Consider the following 18,514-nt stretch of genomic DNA (forward strand, 5'->3'; position numbering starts at 1 on the left):
TTTCAGAAATGCTTTTTCATTTTAAGAATGTGGCTGCATTGTTTGACCCATAAATAAAATTAGTAATCAATCATCCTATTTGCATTTTCTTCTTCAAGACTGCTCATTCCTTCACTAAATTAAAATGAAAAAGAAAAAGACATTTGAGATTTTTTTTTTTAAATATGCCCCAGCAAATAGTTACCAGAATTCAATTTGAAATGTAAAATTTGAAAATGAAAAAGCATTTGCAGAAATGCTTTTTCATTTTAAGAATGTGGCTGCATTATTTGACCCATAAATAAAATTAGTAATCAATCATCCTATTTGCATTTGCATTTTCTTCTTCACGACTGCACATTTTATGCCATAATCAAAAAGAAAACAAAGCAGACATTGCTTTTTCGTTTTCGTGGTCTGCCCGCAAAGTACTGCCCAGAACTCGAAAACGAAAAAGCATTCCGAGCGACGGGCGCAGCAGAGTGACGTCAGCAGCCGCTCTTCCTCAGCTCCCTGCTGACCGAGCTACCCATCGTGTTCGGTAGGGGGCGCTGTGCACGTCTGTATTGCATTACATTGCAAACGTGCCGAGAAATTGATTGAATTGCAGCAGGGCGGAGCTCAATTTGTGGCAGTGGCAGGCAGAACTGGTAGTTCCGGTGGCAGGCTGTGGCATCCTTGTGGCAGCCTTATGGCCTGGGACATCCAGCGTGTTTTTAAGCATTTATTTATATTTTTCTGTGAGTGACAATTCAGAATAGCCGCTCATGCTCTATAATAAACCGGCTGTTTGTGCAATAAATCGTCATCCTTTCAACACGTCACACATACACATAGTGCTATTTATTTTCCATGTCAAGTAAATACAATCACCTTATGTTATGGGTCTAAAGCTGTTTATTAAACAATAATCAATAATGAAATCATTATGTAAAGGTAACAGGCTATAACAATAATGCCGATCATCAGCTTCCACAAAAACAGCGGCAACCGCATTGGCAAGCTTTTACGGCCGGTGTGGCACCTTTTGGCATCCACGCGGAATCCCGTGCCACCCTGCGGCAGGCTGTGGCAGATCCGGTGGCAGCTTCGGTGGCCTGCCACTGTGGAGCTGTGGCGGAACTACCAGTTCTGCCTGCCACTGCCACAAATTGAGCTCGGTCCTGCTGCAATTCAATCAATTTCTCGGCACGTTCGCACTGTAATGCAATGCAGACGTGCACAGCGCATCCTACTGAACAAGATGGGTAGCTCGGTCAGCAGGGAGCTGAGGAAGGGCGGCTGCTGACGTCACTCTGCTGCGCCCGTCGCTCGGAATGCTTTTTCGTTTTCGAGTTCTGGGCAGTACTTTGCGGGCAGACCACGAAAACGAAAAAGCAATGTCTGCTTTGTTTTCTTTTTGATTATGTCATAAAATGTGCAGTCGTGAAGAAGAAAATGCAAATGCAAATAGGATGATTGATTACTAATTTTATTTATGGGTCAAATAATGCAGCCACATTCTTAAAATGAAAAAGCATTTCTGCAAATGCTTTTTCATTTTCAAATTTTACATTTCAAATTGAATTCTGGTATCTATTTGCTGGGGTACATTTTAAAAAATAAATCTCAAATGTCTTTTTCATTTTAATTTAGTGAAGGAATGAGCAGTCTTGAAGAAGAAAATGCAAATGCAAATAGGATGATTGATTACTAATTTTATTTATGAGTCAAACAATGCAGCCACATTCTTAAAATGAAAAAGCATTTCTGCAAATGCTTTTTCATTTTCAAATTTTACATTTCAAATTGAATTCTGGTATCTATTTGCTGGGGTACATTTTAAAAAATAAATCTTAAATGTCTTTTTCATTTTAATTTAGTGAAGGAATGAGCAGTCTTGAAGAAGAAAATGCAAATGCAAATAGGATGATTGATTACTAATTTCATTTATGAGTCAAACAATGCAGCCACATTCTTAAAATGAAAAAGCATTTCTGGAAATGCTTTTTCATTTTCAAATTTTACATTTCAAATTGAATTTTGGTATCTATTTGCTGGGGTACATTTTGAAAAATAAATCTTAAATGTCTTTTTCTTTTTCATTTTAATTAAGTGAAAGAATGAGCAGTCTTGAAGAAGAAAATTAAAATGCAAATAGGATTATTGATAACTAATTTCATTTATGAGTCAAACAATGCAGCCACATTCTTAAAATGAAAAAGCATTTCTGAAATGCTTTTTCGTTTGAAATATGGTAACGATTTGCTTCCATATGTTACAACCACACACTTTAATGCATTTTATTGGAAATTTGTATAATAGATCAATACGAAATACTGTAGATCATAACTGGAGAAGTAAAGGGAAAAATGAAGACCAAGGACTACGGCAGACAGGTCAGGTTGGAAGTGGTGGAGAGATTTAAAGCAGGGTTAGCTTATACACGAAAATCTGTATGGCGAAAACCTAACTCTATGCACACACCCCAACCATAACAACTATTAGTTGTGCACTCTATAAATCTAGCCTTTATGGATAAGTAGCAAAAAGAAAACCACTATGGAGCTAATTAACAATCCTGGAAGAAAACTTGTTATAGGCTGCAAAAGTCACCATTGTGACTGAGGTGGAGGTTCACCTTCCAGCCAGAGAACAGTGTTAAAAATGAAACCAGAGCTACAACGGACTGGTTTGGATTCTACACCTTTTCCAATGATTTAATCTCTGCCCTTGTTGTATCGGTAGACAACACCAGTAGGGCCACGGGTCAAAAGGGACATAGGTCATTGTTGACTTGACAAAGTCGCTCTAGCCCACCCACCGGTTTGTAGCCTGCATTACGGGTAGTAAGCAAAATACATATTCTTGTGTTAGAATGGCCAAATCAAACTCTTGACATTAATCCAGTTGAGAGACTTGTACATTTTTAGCTGCTCTCCATCCAATCTGACAAAACTGTTTGAGCTATTTTGCAAATAAAAATAGAAAAAATTGCAGACTTTTTATGTTCACAGCAGAAAGAGACATACCCCAAAATATTTACAACTGATTTTGCTGCAATTGTTCGGGAAAGTATTGACCCAGGGTGCTGAATACAACACCACCCTTTTCAGAATATTTGTAAACAAAATTTAAATTTCTACTTCAAAATTAGTCTATTAAATAAAAATCCCAATACAATACACTAAAGTATGTTCTTGTAATGTGACACAATGGGAGAACCTTCAATGGTTATGGATACGTCTGCAAGGCACTGTAAGAAAAATTAAATCCATGTCCTTTGCTTTGTTTCATAGGTACACTCTGATTGGCCCAGAAACCAGAGAATGTCTAGCCACTGGCCAATGGAGTGAAGGCTTTCTGCAGTGTGTTCCTCGCTCCTGTGGCCCACCTCCCGCTATCGACCATGCCGTGCCCCATGAGACTCACAAGCTGTTTGGAGACACAGCCAGCTACTACTGCACAGATGGATACACTGCCAGCAACAACTCGAAGATGGTGTGCAGCGCTCAGGGTGTGTGGGTGCCCCCTGATGGCATGGAGGCCCCCCTTTGCATCGCAAACTTTTGCCTATGCCCACCTGAGGTTCCCCACGCGATTTTAGATTCAGTCAACAAACCCAAATATGCCAGCAACACTGAGGTGAGCTATAAATGTGAAGAGGGTTTCATGCTAAACACCACTGCCACGCTCCGATGCTTGTTAGGAGGGAAGTGGGAGCCTTCGCCATTTGAGATTGGCTGTGTGCCAGTAAGGTGCTCCAAACCTGAGAGCATCGATCGAGGGTACGTGAGAGGAACCAACTACAGCTTTGGAGCCGTGGTGGCGTACAGCTGTGAGACAGGGTACCTGATTCGAGGGGAGAAGAGGAGGATCTGCAAGGCTAATGGAGAGTGGGGAGGAGTTCTGCCCGCTTGTGTTCCTGTGTCCTGTTCCTCCCCACCCGCACTGCACAATGGATACATCCATGTTAGTAAAAAAGCAGAATGCACACGTTGATCCTTTTTTAACTGTTATATTCACAGCTGTTTATGTTTTGTTTCTCTTAGGTCAGAACTCGATACACCTTTAACAACAAGGTGAGATATGCCTGTAATGCAGGCTACAAGCTGGTAGGTGGGCCAGAGCGAATTTGTCAAGCCAACCGACAGTGGTCCAACAATGACCCTCCTACCTGTGTCCTTTTGACCTGCAACCCTCCTCCTGATGTTGTTCATGGATACTATAAAGGCTCTGCCTTCCGTGTGGGCAGCAAAGTGGAATATTTCTGTGATGAGGGTTATGAGCCGGGAAGAAATGCTGTCTGGACCTGCCTCAAGAACGGAGAGTGGGATCAGCCCAGTCCTCCACGCTGCTCTCCAGTCAAGTGTCCGGAGCCGCCTCTAGAGGAGAGCCACCTGGTCTTGAAGAGCCTGGACTCTGAATCTGGAACTGTGGAGTTATCCTGTGATGATGGCTTTGTTCTGGAGGGGGCTAACGTACTTCGATGCACTCCGTCTCAGGAGTGGAATGACACCTTTCCGGTGTGCAAGGAAGTTTTTTGTGGACCTCCACCTGAGGTGTCTTTTGGTGTTCCATCCAACCCCTATCCCCCATTTCCTTTCAGCTTGGCGGTCACCTACACATGCATGGGGGGTTTTACTTTCAGAAAAGAACACTCTGTGTCTTGTCTAGCCACTTCCCAGTGGAGCACTCCCTATCCAGAATGCATCCCAGTTGAATGTCCTCAGCCTGTAGAGATTTCCAATGGAATTGTTGATGTCCAGGGTCTGATGTACCTCAGTAAAGCACTGTATAGCTGCAAGACTGGATATAATTTAGTGGGAAACTCCACTGTTCTTTGTGGAGAGAGTGGTGCATGGATTGGTGTGGTCCCTTCCTGTCGCCCAGTAGAATGCTCCATTCCTAAACAGATAGCCAGGGGGAAAGTGGTTTATACAAAACTCCAGTATGGTCATAGTGCCACCTACTCCTGCCACCGCGGTTTCCAGCTCCACGGCCCAGAGACTCTAAAGTGCTTGGCTGATGGGGAATGGGATTCAGAGCTTCCTGTCTGTGTCCAGATATCATGCACTCTGCCCCAACCAATCGAAAATGGTTTTGTTGAGGGTCAGGATCATAGTTTTGGTGTCACTATTTTCTACAGCTGTTTCCCAGGGTTCCAGCTTGTTGGGCAGGATCATCTTACCTGTGAGGAATCTGGCTGGTCTAGTTCGGTTCCTATGTGTGTACCCTCAGACTGTGGACTGCCTCCTCATATTGACTTTGGGGACTATGTCAGAGTGATGGACTTGACTGCTGCTCCTAAAGACACCATACCAGCTTCTTCCTTAGACTTAAACTTTCTTCATGAGACACTGATTGAGTATCGCTGTCATCCAGGTTACAATATCAGCAGGCGCACCAGGCTGGTGTGTCAGGATGACGGAGGCTGGAATGGGACAGCCCCATCATGCATCTCAGCAGAGTGCGAAACACCCAGCAATCCAGAGCATGGCATTGTAAATGTGACTACTTCTCCGATTGGCAGTGTGGCCAGTTATGCTTGTGAGGAAGGGTATGAGCTTGTGGGAGAGCCTGTAAGACGGTGTGTATCAGGTCAACTTTGGACCAGTGACGCCCCAGTTTGTCGACCTGTATCCTGTGGCGATCCTGGTGTTGTTGCTAATTGTACAACCCACGGGAGGGAATTTGTTTACCCTGAAGTTTTGAACTTTGAGTGTTATCCTGGATTTGTCCTAAAGGGTACGGACACCATTGCTTGCCAGGCAGACGGAAAGTGGAATGGACAAAAGCCACGCTGTGAGCCACTGTCCTGTGGCCCCCCAACAGTACCTAGTGACATCACTGTTCAAGGAAAAGAGTACACCTATAATAAGGAAGTTGAACTGAGATGTCAACCTGGTTTCATCGTAAAAGGAACATCTAGAAGTGTTTGCCGGGCTGATGGCACCTGGAGCCATGGTCACCTTTCTTGTGTACCAGCTCATTGTGGAAAGCCCTCTTCCATACCCCATGGCCATGTGATAGGGTCAGAATTTGGTTACAACAGCAAAGTTAAGTATGAATGCGATGAAGGATTCAAGCTCAATGGAGAACCTACACTTTTTTGTCAGTCAGATGGATTGTGGGACAAACCCCCACCCCGATGTGACATCATTAGCTGCGACCCACCTGAGGACATCAGTCACGGCTTTGTGAATGGCTCAGGGTTCAACTATAACAATGTAGTGGAGTACGTCTGTTTTGAAGGATATGAGGTAGTTGGCGATCCCATCTTGCGGTGCTCGGCTCAGGGACTCTGGGTGGGTTCTGTTCCTCAGTGTCAACCCTGTGCCTGTTCGCCACCTGAGGTTCGATTTGGGATGGTCACAGGCACTGGCAAAGCCTGTGGAGACCGAGTGCAGTTCAGCTGTGATCAGGGCTACAAACTGCTGGGTCCCTCTCAGGCAGTATGTGATAAGGGAGGAGTGTGGAGCCCCGGGGTGCCAGTGTGTGGCAGGGGGAGATGCAGTGTTGCCCCACCTGAGGCCCCCAATGCAGTACTACAGGGTGGTATAGCTACCTTTCCTGAAACAGTCACATATAAGTGTCGACTGGGCTACCTGCTGAAAGGGTCCCCAGTGCTCTCCTGTGGAAGAGATGGCAGATGGGGGGAACCGAGAATCCACTGTGAGCCTGTAAGCTGTGGAAAACCACCTGTGGTAGCCCATGGTCAGGTGGTGGGAGATGTCTTCACCTTCCCTAACCAGGTCACATACAGGTGAATACTCATCTGACTTCTGTAGTCTGGTTAAGAGTATTTATTTTTACAGAAATGACAGACATGAGAAATGGGGATGGAATGAAATCTTGCTATATTAAAACTTCACATTGTTTCTTGTCAAAGTAAAGTCTGCCTTGTGAAGTATTACCTAGTTGCTGTAGTAGCAGGAAACATGCAGCAACCCAGATATAAATAGATTACTTATTAAAAGGTGTGAAAACTCCTTCCTCGTTATTGATATTTATAGCCAGGCATAATAGAGTTTAATCAACCTAAGTTTTTAATACCTTTAAAGCTGCAGTAGGGAGTTCTGAGAAAACTGTAGACTTAGCCTTAAAATTTAAACAAGCACATCTCACAGGTCCCTCCCCCTTGCTCTCTGCTGTGCTACAGCCCTCCCTCCACAGCTCTTCCCTCACAGCGGAGCCTGCCGTGAACGCACAGTTTGCTTCATCATCGGTCAGCAGGAGCCACTCAAGAAATTGGCAGTTGTCCTCTAACGTTAGGTTGTTTCTCTGCCATTAAGAAAGCTGCAGCATACTGCCAGTATTTGGCTTGAACGACGGTACCCACTGTGCAGGGGAGGGGTGTGAGCAAAGCTTACACGAGCATGATTGACACTGCTAAGACATTCCTCCTGGCTCTGATTGGTTGTTTCTGACCGGGAGCGGTGTATTTCTGCAAATTGCAGTAGGACCACTGGGAGGAGCCAGAGGAGCTTGATTTTTTCACAGATTATCTGTCTCACATTCTACAGTCAGGACATAGTGACAGTTTGAACAAATATGTAAAACATACGTTTTTACAAAAGTTACCTACAGGAGCTTAAAGGAATTATCAGTCGCATACTGAAAACACCAAGAATTGTATATGATAAATGATTAGACATGCATGTAAACTGCATCCAATGAACTAGTTTTACCTGTACTGAATCATGCTGTCTGTCTTAACTTCTCTCGTAAGTGGGAGCTTAAATCTGGAAATAGCGCCTCACCTAAGTTAAACATGTTCTGGTTTCAGTACAAAAAAATAGACTTGCTGTTTGTTTAGGTGCTACCTTCTATTAGCAATACAGGACCAGTAACAATATATTTCTCTCAATATTATGTGTTTAAACATTGAAGGAACATATGTACAGTCCAATGTGTGGCACAGGGTTAATATAATAAAAAAGGTCAGAGTTGAATAGTTTCTACTTATAATTTTCCCTCACTAAGTTTCATTTGTGCAACATCCATATTGGATACAGAACTCTAGGCTGCTCTGTGACCTCCGACTTTCCCAGTCAGATTCTGACTTGGAGGATGTTCTTGTTATTTTGTCCAGCTGGGAACTCTGATAATTTGTTCTCCAAGTCCTAAGAGAACCAATACTCTACACTGATTACAAATGTATAACACAGTTTGTCATTATGAACCATTTCTCTATTTGTAAAAACATAAAATGGGAATTCTTAGTTTTTCCTAAAATATTGCTAAAATCTTTTACCTTTCTCATAAATCCAACAGTGTCTTGCTTTGTGAACCGGATGCATTGTTACAATTCTACTAACTGTATCGCCTCCTTTCTCTAAATTGGCATAAAAAATATTTTTTCTTGTATATTTACTGCGCTCCAGATGTGAGGATGGATATGAATTGGCAACAAAAAGAGCTTCTCTTTCCTGTCAGAGTGATGGCACTTGGTCCAAACATAGCATTCAGTGCCTCCCCGCCCCATGCCTGCTACCCAACAACATCTCCATCTCCCATCTGCGAATCAGCGGGAGGGAGCTCACTCCTGTCGGGGCCACCATCACCCTCTCATGTCCTACTGGCTTCTACCTCCAGGGGTCAGCATTAGCAGAGTGTCAGGTAGGAAACAGGATTGTTAATGATGTTTCCTTGCTGAACACCTCGGTTTCCTAGTTAATAGCAAAATTAAAGCTTCAAACATTATTTAAATATGTGTACTTTCAAAATTCCTTATATGGTTATTTAAAAACCTGTGAAGGAACTCCTTTCTATCAATTAACATTATACTTTAGTACTTTGTTCTTTGTGTTTTGCTATTAGATGGGAGGAACCTGGTCTCCGAGCATCCTCACAGTTTCCTGTGAGATGGTGGTGTGTGAGAAACCTTCTCCTCTTCTTCACGGTGTCATGGAGGGTGATAGCTACAACTATGGAGACCTTGTCCTGTACTCCTGCCTGTCTGGCTTCGATTTGAAGGTGCTCATCATGCCAAAGTAGCCGTCACAATTGGAAAGACAAAAAAAAAAAAAAGAGAGGGACTGAAAATTATGATTTATTTAGGAAACCAAATTTCTTCTAAAGGACGTGCCTGCTACCATGAGAGTTGGAATATTTTGTTAAATATAAATTAAAACACAATGCTGTGGATGCAGAAGGTTACTTGACCTAAAATAAAAACAGAAAACAACAATAATTTTCTGTGTTAACATTAGAGCTTAGATTCAATTCAATTCAAAGATACTTTATTGATCCCTGAGGGGAAATTAGAATTCCAGTACAACCCATCCAAACATACATCATGACACAAGACAATGAGGGGACGGGTCACCGAGGCTTTGCTGCCCACTCACAGGCGCTGCCCTTGCTAGATGAGAAAAGAGGCCACATTAGGTAAGTAGAGGAAAAAAATCATATTTCACACTATGTGAGTGTGTGCAAGTGAGTGTGTGCAAGTGAGTGTGCAAGTAAGTCCATGAGGCACTGTCACAGAGGCCATTGTCCTTGATGGTACGTTGGAAGGTTCATCAACCGGCCACAAAGTTCTGAGCAGGTCCACAGATGTCCTCAGGGAAGGGAGGGAGCAGAGGGAGCAGAGCGTCATGTTTACATAACTTCCAGGAGAAGTTGAAGATAGCCAGCCATCAACGCCGTGCAGGGGAGCCAGATTCAGAAAAACAATGATTATTTGGGTTAGGATGACTCTTAATTTTCCGTCAGCCTTGAGAGTCTCGCTGGTGCTTCTCAAAGGGGAATCCAAACAGCCAAATTCCTGGTCTTTCGCCAGATCCGAGCGAACAACTTTCTCCAAGATTTATCCCATTTCACCCCTGAGTCCAGGAACCGCAACTTGCCTGCGATCCTGTGTAAGGATCACATCCAGTCTGCGATTCAGCTCACGTAACATCTCAGTCTGAGTGTTGATCGCTCTGAAAATCCCATCACATATGCCAGGCAGCCTTACAATGGCCAGAACAGCTGCTGACACTCTCCAAATTTCTCGATATGCCAGGTAACCGCTGACTCCAAAAAGCAGAAATCCTGATATCAAACATCCAGTTATATACACATCTTCCACATCCTCGACTGACATTATCGACAGACACACAATCCTCCACTTCTGCCAGGAGTCTATCGTGTATCCAGAGAAAAACGTCCCGTCCGGGCAAGTGGGCTGTCCTTCACCCTGTCTTCTCGTCGAGAAAATTTGATCAATTGTATTGAGAGACCAGCTGACCAAATCCATATTTTGGAAGAATTTGGAAGATGTGCAAAAAGAGGCTTCAAAAAAGACAAGACACAGAGCTGAAGCAGGGCAGATATGGGAGGGGTGCGGGAGACAGAGAAAAAGCCTCCACCGAGAACAGGAAAAGAACTGAACTATTATAGCATTTAAGATATTTCTTAGAAGTGGTGTGTACAGGTCCAGCATTACGTTTAACATGCAGTCTCAGGCCATTAAATAGCTGCACACTCAGCATGATTGAAAAACAGAGTACAGTAAGTCACATGATTTGACCTCAACTGGCAATAGGAGTGTGTGGATTACAAAGCCAGCAGAAAGAGCTGAGTGACTTTACTGATACAGAGATACCGGACAGGTCAGTTGGAACATTTACTCTGATCAGTTTTCCTCCCAAAGACATTCTAGTGCTAAATCAGAGCTCCTTATAGTGATATTTGTTTACTTCTGTTAAAAACAATTACATTTTACCACAAAAAATTTTTCTGCCAGCAAATGTTAGAGCTTCCTGCTGTTAAATTATTCAATTCTGACAAAACAATCAGTATTTAAGTGTTTTATCGTTCTGATTGATATTGTAAATAGGAGTTACGCTGAATTTTAAACCGGGTTCATTAACACTACCTGGTGATTGTTCCTGAACTAACCCTACTTTTATTACCGATGAGGTTTTCTTGTTTTTGTATGAAATTCAGCAGATTTTAAGTGAAACTAGCTTTATTTTTCTAGTTGCTAGTCACATGGGTCCAAACCCACCTCCTGGTGAATGTGGTCATGTGGTTATTTCCTCTGGCCCAGCGCAGAATTGCATTCCAAGATACTACTACACTAGTAGGATGCTAGTCACTGCTTCTCAGGTGGTAATAGAAAGAACTGGTGCTAAGCAAGCAATAGCACTGGTTTAGCACTGGAACCAATTTAGTGGAAAAAAAATTTAATTTTAATTCTCTGAGGGCATTTAGAGAGCAAGCAGATTTCTTTAACAGCACAGTAAAAATGATTTGATTCGGGATGCAGAATAAAAAAAATATTTTGTGTATTTAAAACACTTTATTGTATCCTGTCTTTTGCTGCAGTGGAGATCAGTATGCATACATATTGCTCTGTTTTACTATTACCCTGTTTTGCCTCAGGGAGACTCGGTCCAGACGTGCCAAGGAGATGGAACATGGAGTGGGACGCAGCCAGTGTGTGTTGGTAAGTATGTGTGCAAAAAGAAGAGAGATATTTCAAAAGGTGCCGATCATTTCTTCACCATTTCATATCTTAGCAGTTTGAATTGTTTCAAACCAACCATCCGTCGATTTAGATGCGCTTTGAAAACAGACAACTTAAAGTACTGTATATAAAACTTTTATATTTTATTTTGTATTTAAGTATTTTATAACAGTCAACTTGCCTAAATTTTAACCAGAATCCAAATAAAAATGGGAACAGAGTGTATTTTAGCATTTTAAAATTGTTTAAACGGGAATTAACTTTTTGGAAAGAATTAAACATAAGAAAGAAGAAACATTGTTATTTAGGTGAGCTGCCACATGCCCTGGTACCTGATGTTCCAGTGCTACAGTATTGGATTATAATAATTTCCACTGTGCTCTGTTTAAAACAGTCTCTCTGTAATAAAATATCTAAATACATTAGAATCCCCACCACAGCTGTTCTTACATGTCTGCAGCGTCAGCACGCTCCTGTGGGCCTCCACCTGTTGTAAGAAATGCTTACATCCAAACAACAGGAGAGACACATCTGCACAATGTCACCTACGTTTGCAATGTGGGGCTGCAGCTAGTCGGACCAAAAACTCTCACCTGTCTGGTTAACGGCACCTGGAACATGACGCCACCTACATGTGAAGGTATGGAGGGCAGAGTGTTCGCCTTGAACTTTATAAAGTAGTTTATTCTGAAAGTCCCAACCTTTTCTTTTTTAATTCTAATTATTATTCCTGTCACTGTCAATCAGAGGTCAGAGGTTGCGACGGCCCCAAACAGGTTCTGCATGGCAGAGTGCAGGAGCACAACCTGAGCTCCAGACGCGCTTTGGAGTTCCAATGTGATCGAGGCTACAACCTGGTGGGAGATGGTCTGGTGATGTGTATCGGGGGAAACACTTGGAGTTCAACTTTCCCCATCTGTCAAGGTGAGAAATATTTCTTTAGCAAATGAGAAATATTTCTTTAGTAAATCTAAAAATATATATTTATTACTTGTGAAATAGAAAAAAAAAATGTAAAAAGCAAAAAACTTTGAATTTATCCTTCACAGCGAAGTCTTGCCCGCCTCCCCCGGGCTGGATTAAAGGCACTAAAAGTGACAGCTCGCAGCAGGAGTTTCGTGTTGGACAGTCTGTCCGTGTTACCTGCCCCAAGGGACAGCAGGTGAAAGGTGGTGGCACCATCACCTGCAGGCCAGACCAGACCTGGACCCCCCTCAATTCAGTGTGTGAAAGTAGGTCGCATCTTTACGTGCAAGAGATTACGTATCATATTTAAACAAACCTGTATTCGTTTAGGGTAACAGGTTTTACATTTACTGTAGAAAATGTATTTCTGTTGGAACAAACATTTGCAGAAATTATTATATTGTCATTAGTTGAAGACAGAAATGCAAAACAATTATTGTGATTTTATCCTCTGCAGCAGCTTTTTAAAATAAGTTGTCTATGCATGGATGCAAAGTTATAACAACGAGAAATTAAATAGCCTCTTCTTATTATTATCTTCTGAATATATTTTAAAAGTAGAGTTAACAGCCTGGTCAGTGCATCAGCCAATCACAAATATTAACACTAAAATATATCTTAACTGGGTGTTAAATTGACAGAAGTTAAAATCAAGCATAATAAATACAAGAATTATTTACCTGACAATGTTTTTAATGCAAATTTTTCATTTTAAGAAATAGGAAAATCCCAATCTGTGCTATTCTTTTTGTCTTTAATCAGTACAGTTTGCTTGAATTATTCACTTCCACTCTTTATGTGGCTTTAATATGTTATTTAAAACTGGTCACTTCTTAGAATGAGACCTGGTATATCTCTGTGATTTAAATGTATAAATAAAGATTAAATAAAATGCATACCTCTTGCTAAAATGTAACTTAGCATATAAAAACGTTCATATGAATCTTTTTTTTATAAAAACTCTGAAATTGAAAGTACTAATGTTGTGTTTTCATAATCAGTCTAAAAACCAGGTCATGGGGTTAACTCTTGTTTGTGCAGATCTGACTTTATTATTAAATCAGGACAAGGTGTTGATGATAATAATAATGTGAACAATAAATGTACCACTGTGCACATCGCTGCATGCTCTTTTTGCCTTGCATCAGCTGCTCCTCCCTGCTGCATGTCTCTTCTTATAAATCTGCCGGTTAGTTCAAGTGTCTTTATTTCCTTAATCATAACAATTGATGCTCCATCAAGCACTGCGTCGTTGTCCTGCAGACTGAAATAATCACAGGTAAGCTTTGCCATTTTTAAGCGCAGCAGTCCTGAAAACGGAGCTCAGTGGTGCTGATGTTGCTATGCATCCTTGCATGTAGTTGCATGGCCTTTATTCTCCTATGTGCATGTTTCTGAGTGTCCTTTTGGTCTAACCTGAACTGTCAAAGAAAGCTATAACTGAGCCACAAAAGGGAGCCTCATACTACATTGTAGCATTCAGATATGTTGCATGAAAATCACAGGCTTCAGAAATAATGATGATACAGAATATTAAATCATCAAATCTTTTTCTCTGTTTGGTGCACAATTATGTAATTGCTTTGTGTGATCACATGGAGGGAAGGTTAGCTAAAATATTTAACGTTATCAGTGTATTGTATTCCAGGAATTTACATTTACTCTTCAGCTTGTTTAAAACTATAGCAGCTAATTTAGATGAGAATCTAAAATTACTGTAGTGAGTAACTCGTGGCTGTTGTCCAGGGGTGTCCTGTGGCCCCCCACTCCATGTGACCAACGGGTTGGTACGGGGGGCGGTGTTCCAGTTCGGGGACGTGGCGGTGTACTCATGTTTCAGCGGCTACACCATGGAGGGCGTTGGAAGGAGCAGGTGTCAGGAAAACGGCACCTGGACGCCCCCTCCTACATGCAGAGGTAGACAGAAGAGTGAAGGGACTCTACCTATTTAAGGAAGTTTCCTGTTTTAACCGCATATAACTTAATGCAGCTCTGCAGCTCTGTGCCTCTTAACTAAACCGCTACCTTTCTGCAGCAGATCTTTTTGATGTTTCCTCTTTGCATGTAAGGTTGGGAGTTGAAAATGTTAAAATACGGTGAAATGTTCAGTTTATTTTTCACAGATTTATTTAGTTTTTATGTATAAGCTCAAAACTCTTTTAGCGTGAAAACACCTTTTAATTTAAAGAACACACAGAGATTATTTAAACATTAAATCTAAATGGAATCTAATTGAATTTTATAGAAGAATAGAAAGAAATGTTATTGTCCAGGCAGTGTAAAACGTTGTTATCATCACTTTATTTGTTTTACATGTGAAAAACAAGAGCTGAGTCCAGGCAAGCTTCTTCATAATAACTACTTTATAAAAACACATTATCTGTATGCATTCTTTCTCAGTACATTTCAAGAAAATGAGTCTGATGCATGTGATGTCGTTTCTCTGGGCGCATGAGGTTTCCTGTTGTGACACGTCTTTCCAATAGAACCTTTTATTCTTTTCTTCCCTTACTGGGCACGCCTCCTTCCACTCTGTAACGTCTCCAAAATCAGTCTGAATTTTTTGGTGGGTATTCTGTGTGTCTCCTCCCCCAGCTGTGTGTTGGCTGCATTGTCAGAATGGAGGCGTGTGCCAGCGGCCCAACATCTGCGCCTGCCCAGAGGGGTGGATGGGTCGACTCTGTGAGGAGCGTAAGTTCAAGACATTCCAATGTGTTTCCTTGAGCTTAAATGTGTATTGTTGATACATAATGTACTTCACACCTTTTGGCACCTGTGGTAAAGATGTATAAAAAGCTCTAAAATAGATTTATCTTCTATTCCAGTACCATCATCTCACATTGAAGAACCTAGAAACATATATCTTTTAATTTCAAAACATTTATTCTCTGGGAAAATAATCACGTGATAAAAAATTTTTTTATTCAAATTCACCGATGCCACACATGTTGGCAGACGTGTTCTTAATACGTGTGCCAGTAGTGCAAGCAGCAAGGTAATTTGTGTTCTCCCAAAGTGTTTCACAAGGTTGAGGCATACAGCGAATGACAGATCTTTGATCTCTTAGATCATTATTTTGTTGAAAGACAAAAAAAAACCCACAAATGTAAACATTTTTTGGCAAAATCTGCCACATTTTCATTGACATTTTTCAGCTATTTCAAGCAGGTCTCCTGGGCCCTTGGCAGAGAAACAAGCCCACAGCATCACAAATTCTACACCATACTTAACAATGGACATGATGTCTTTTTCTGCTTTTCAGCTGTTGTTTCATACTAAATCTACCTCAACTGTTTGTTGCCAAATGGCTTAATATTACTGTTCAGAATACTTACTGAAAAAGTAACTTTTTCCATATGAAAAGGAACATATAACAATATTATGTATGTAGGCATCAATCTATAAAAGTTATACAATTTTAAAGTTACAGATAGTGTGAATGTGAGTTTGTAAAAGATAAAGAAAGCTAATAACCCTTTCATCTGTCAGAACAGCCAGATAAAGGTAGACATTACTGGATGAAGAATATATAGACGTGTCCTGCTTAGGATCAGACCAAATATAAAGCAGACTGAAAGCTTTGTCAGTTGTTGTCTTTCAAATTTGTTTTGTAAACATGTTATTACTTCCTGCTTCATTGCAGCTATCTGCATCCTGCCGTGTCTGAACGGAGGGCACTGCGTGGCACCGTACCGGTGTGAGTGTCCTGCGGGGTGGACAGGCACCCGATGTCACACTGGTGAGTTCACTCAATGACTCAATTTTCATACTGGTTAGTTAATTATTCTGTGATAATCAGCCCTAATGTGTGAGAGTATTTTTAACACACCAAACATATGCTGAATTTATGAATTTACCAATCTGTCACCAGCACTTACAATATGATAGGATGTTTTTTTATTTTGTAGCCTTAAGTAGTGTTGACCAAAATACGGTCTAAATATGGGTCTAAACGAGACATAATAAATACACAGAAACATCTCAGCAGATGTAGGACTAACAGTTTATTTGATGTTACAATGAAAAACCATCAGAGAGAACGGCAGAGATCAGCAGAGATACTTTATAATGCAGATTTGTTTAGATTTCCGGCATTTCTTTGACATACTAATTACAAAGTCCTGACGGCTGTTGGTTCCTCACTTTCTCACAGCTGTGTGTTCATCGCCGTGTCTGAACGGAGGAAGATGCATCAGGCCGAACAGATGTAGCTGCACTCCTGGTTGGAGCGGACATAACTGCTCCAGGTGATTGCACGCAAACAAAAGACTCACAAAATAAAAAACAATAATCAAAAAAACTTTTTTTGAATCTTATTGTACTGAGACATAACAAAAAAACTTTTAAGGAACTCAGGAGAGGATATTGTTGTGGCCTTCACTATAGAATATGGTGGTGCTATCATGCGATTGAGCTGCTATAATGCTACTCCTGGTTTTCCATTAGTCAAACAAAGGACAGAAACGTGATTGAATTTCAGAGAGAAATTACTGAACATAAGATCACTTGGTTTGTCGTGAGGGTCTTTTTGTAAAACAACCTGAAACACATTCAGTAGCACAGAGAATAAAGGATAAAATAGATTCATGTCAACCACCCAGTGAGGAGGCCAGATCATAACCCGTTTTTAGGAAACCTTTAGGGTCTGAAAACATCACTGCCTTGAAGCTTTGAATAAATTTCAGGACAGTTGAAAATCAGGAAATTGGCTGTTTGGTAACCAAAGTATTACTATATGTTCAAAAAATATTTATTTATTTCACAAAATGTACACAAAAATACAAAATGCAATTTTAATTGTTTTTCTGTATTTATTAGAATTCTTTATTTATTGAACTGGCTTCTTTGCATGCATTGTTGAAGTAATTTATTTTAATTTATTCTCAGCAACAATGTATTTAACTATAACAGGAAGAAAAAAAACATGACGATTTTGGTTGTCAGGAGACAGAAGACGGAGAAGTTTGAAGGTTATAATGACACGTGCAATGCACTATATGGAGTGTTATTAAACGACTACGGTTGAGAATTTCTTCCATTACCACAGGAACTATTTTATGATCTGTAGCTCACCTGTTTCTCTTCTAAAGTCCTTGCTGCAGACAGGGTTCATGAATCTAAACCATAGATAGAAATTAAAGGACTTTAAGTGCTCTGAATTAATGCCTGTCATTTGTTGTTACAGGAAGAGGAAGTCGGTATATTACCACTTCTGAAACCTTCACTCATCTTCGTGTGGAACATCTAATGAAGGGGATTGTTGTATAAATGACACGTGTAAACCATTCACCCATCTCTGCACAGGCAAAGCAAGAACCATTCTGTAAATTAAAGCTGTATTTTTTTCATATACAGACTCAACAGTATTAAACATTTGCTGCTATATACCTGTATGATGTGTAAAAACAATTTGATGTCATGGTCCAGTGTATATGTGTAAACTATTCACCTTTTTATTAAAGCATAAAATGCCTCTAAAAACACTTTGATTTATGTTTATGTAAGTCACTGTTTTATTGTTTTTAAATACAATAATGTTACAAGCATTTTACAGTTGAAAGATGTTTACATATATGGCACAGATAGACACAAAACCTTTTATTCCTTACTGCCTGACATTAAATCACACTTAACATTCCCTGTTCTAGCCCAGTTAGGATTACCTAAATTATTTCTATTTGCTAAATGCCAGAAAAGTATAAGAGAGCATTTTATTAGAGGGCTTTGGTGACGACCAATGCAAAATCATTGTATTTTGTTGTCTTAAACCGCGTTGTATTTAATTTGGTGGTACGTCAGGATCATTGTCCATTTGGAAGACGATTTTGTTCCCAAGCTTTGACTTCCTTGCTGATGTCTTGAGATGTTACTTTAATATTTCCATATTATGTTCTGTCCTCATGATGCCATCTACTCTGTAAAGGACACCTGTCTCTCATGCAGTAAAGCACCCACACAAGATGATGCTGCCAACACCATACTTCACAATTGTGATATTGTTCTCAGGTTTGCAAGCATCTCCATTCTTCCTCCAAATTTAACAATAGTCATTATAGCCAAACAGTTCGATTTCAGTTCCATCAAACCACAAAACATCTCTCCAAAAATAAAGGTCTCTGCTCTAATGTA

At 40.7% G+C, this 18,514-nt stretch overlaps 1 protein-coding gene across 1 annotated transcript in view; it reads left to right on the forward strand.

The window, feature by feature from the left end:
• svep1 (sushi, von Willebrand factor type A, EGF and pentraxin domain containing 1) overlaps positions 1-18,514 on the forward strand; it is a 124,562-nt gene extending 106,048 nt beyond the window's left edge. The window contains exons 38-50 of the mRNA XM_047385542.1: positions 3,258-3,930; positions 4,011-6,724; positions 8,346-8,580; positions 8,782-8,937; positions 11,335-11,398; positions 11,880-12,059; positions 12,167-12,343; positions 12,469-12,651; positions 14,132-14,302; positions 14,981-15,076; positions 16,029-16,124; positions 16,539-16,632; positions 17,571-18,514. Of these exons, the coding sequence (XP_047241498.1) occupies positions 3,258-3,930; positions 4,011-6,724; positions 8,346-8,580; positions 8,782-8,937; positions 11,335-11,398; positions 11,880-12,059; positions 12,167-12,343; positions 12,469-12,651; positions 14,132-14,302; positions 14,981-15,076; positions 16,029-16,124; positions 16,539-16,632; positions 17,571-17,601 (4,870 nt within the window). The 3' untranslated portion in view covers positions 17,602-18,514. The remainder of the gene's footprint in view (positions 1-3,257; positions 3,931-4,010; positions 6,725-8,345; positions 8,581-8,781; positions 8,938-11,334; positions 11,399-11,879; positions 12,060-12,166; positions 12,344-12,468; positions 12,652-14,131; positions 14,303-14,980; positions 15,077-16,028; positions 16,125-16,538; positions 16,633-17,570) is intronic.

Source organism: Girardinichthys multiradiatus, chromosome 14 (assembly GCF_021462225.1).
Source record: "Girardinichthys multiradiatus isolate DD_20200921_A chromosome 14, DD_fGirMul_XY1, whole genome shotgun sequence".
Classification (NCBI taxonomy): Eukaryota; Metazoa; Chordata; class Actinopteri; order Cyprinodontiformes; family Goodeidae; genus Girardinichthys; species Girardinichthys multiradiatus.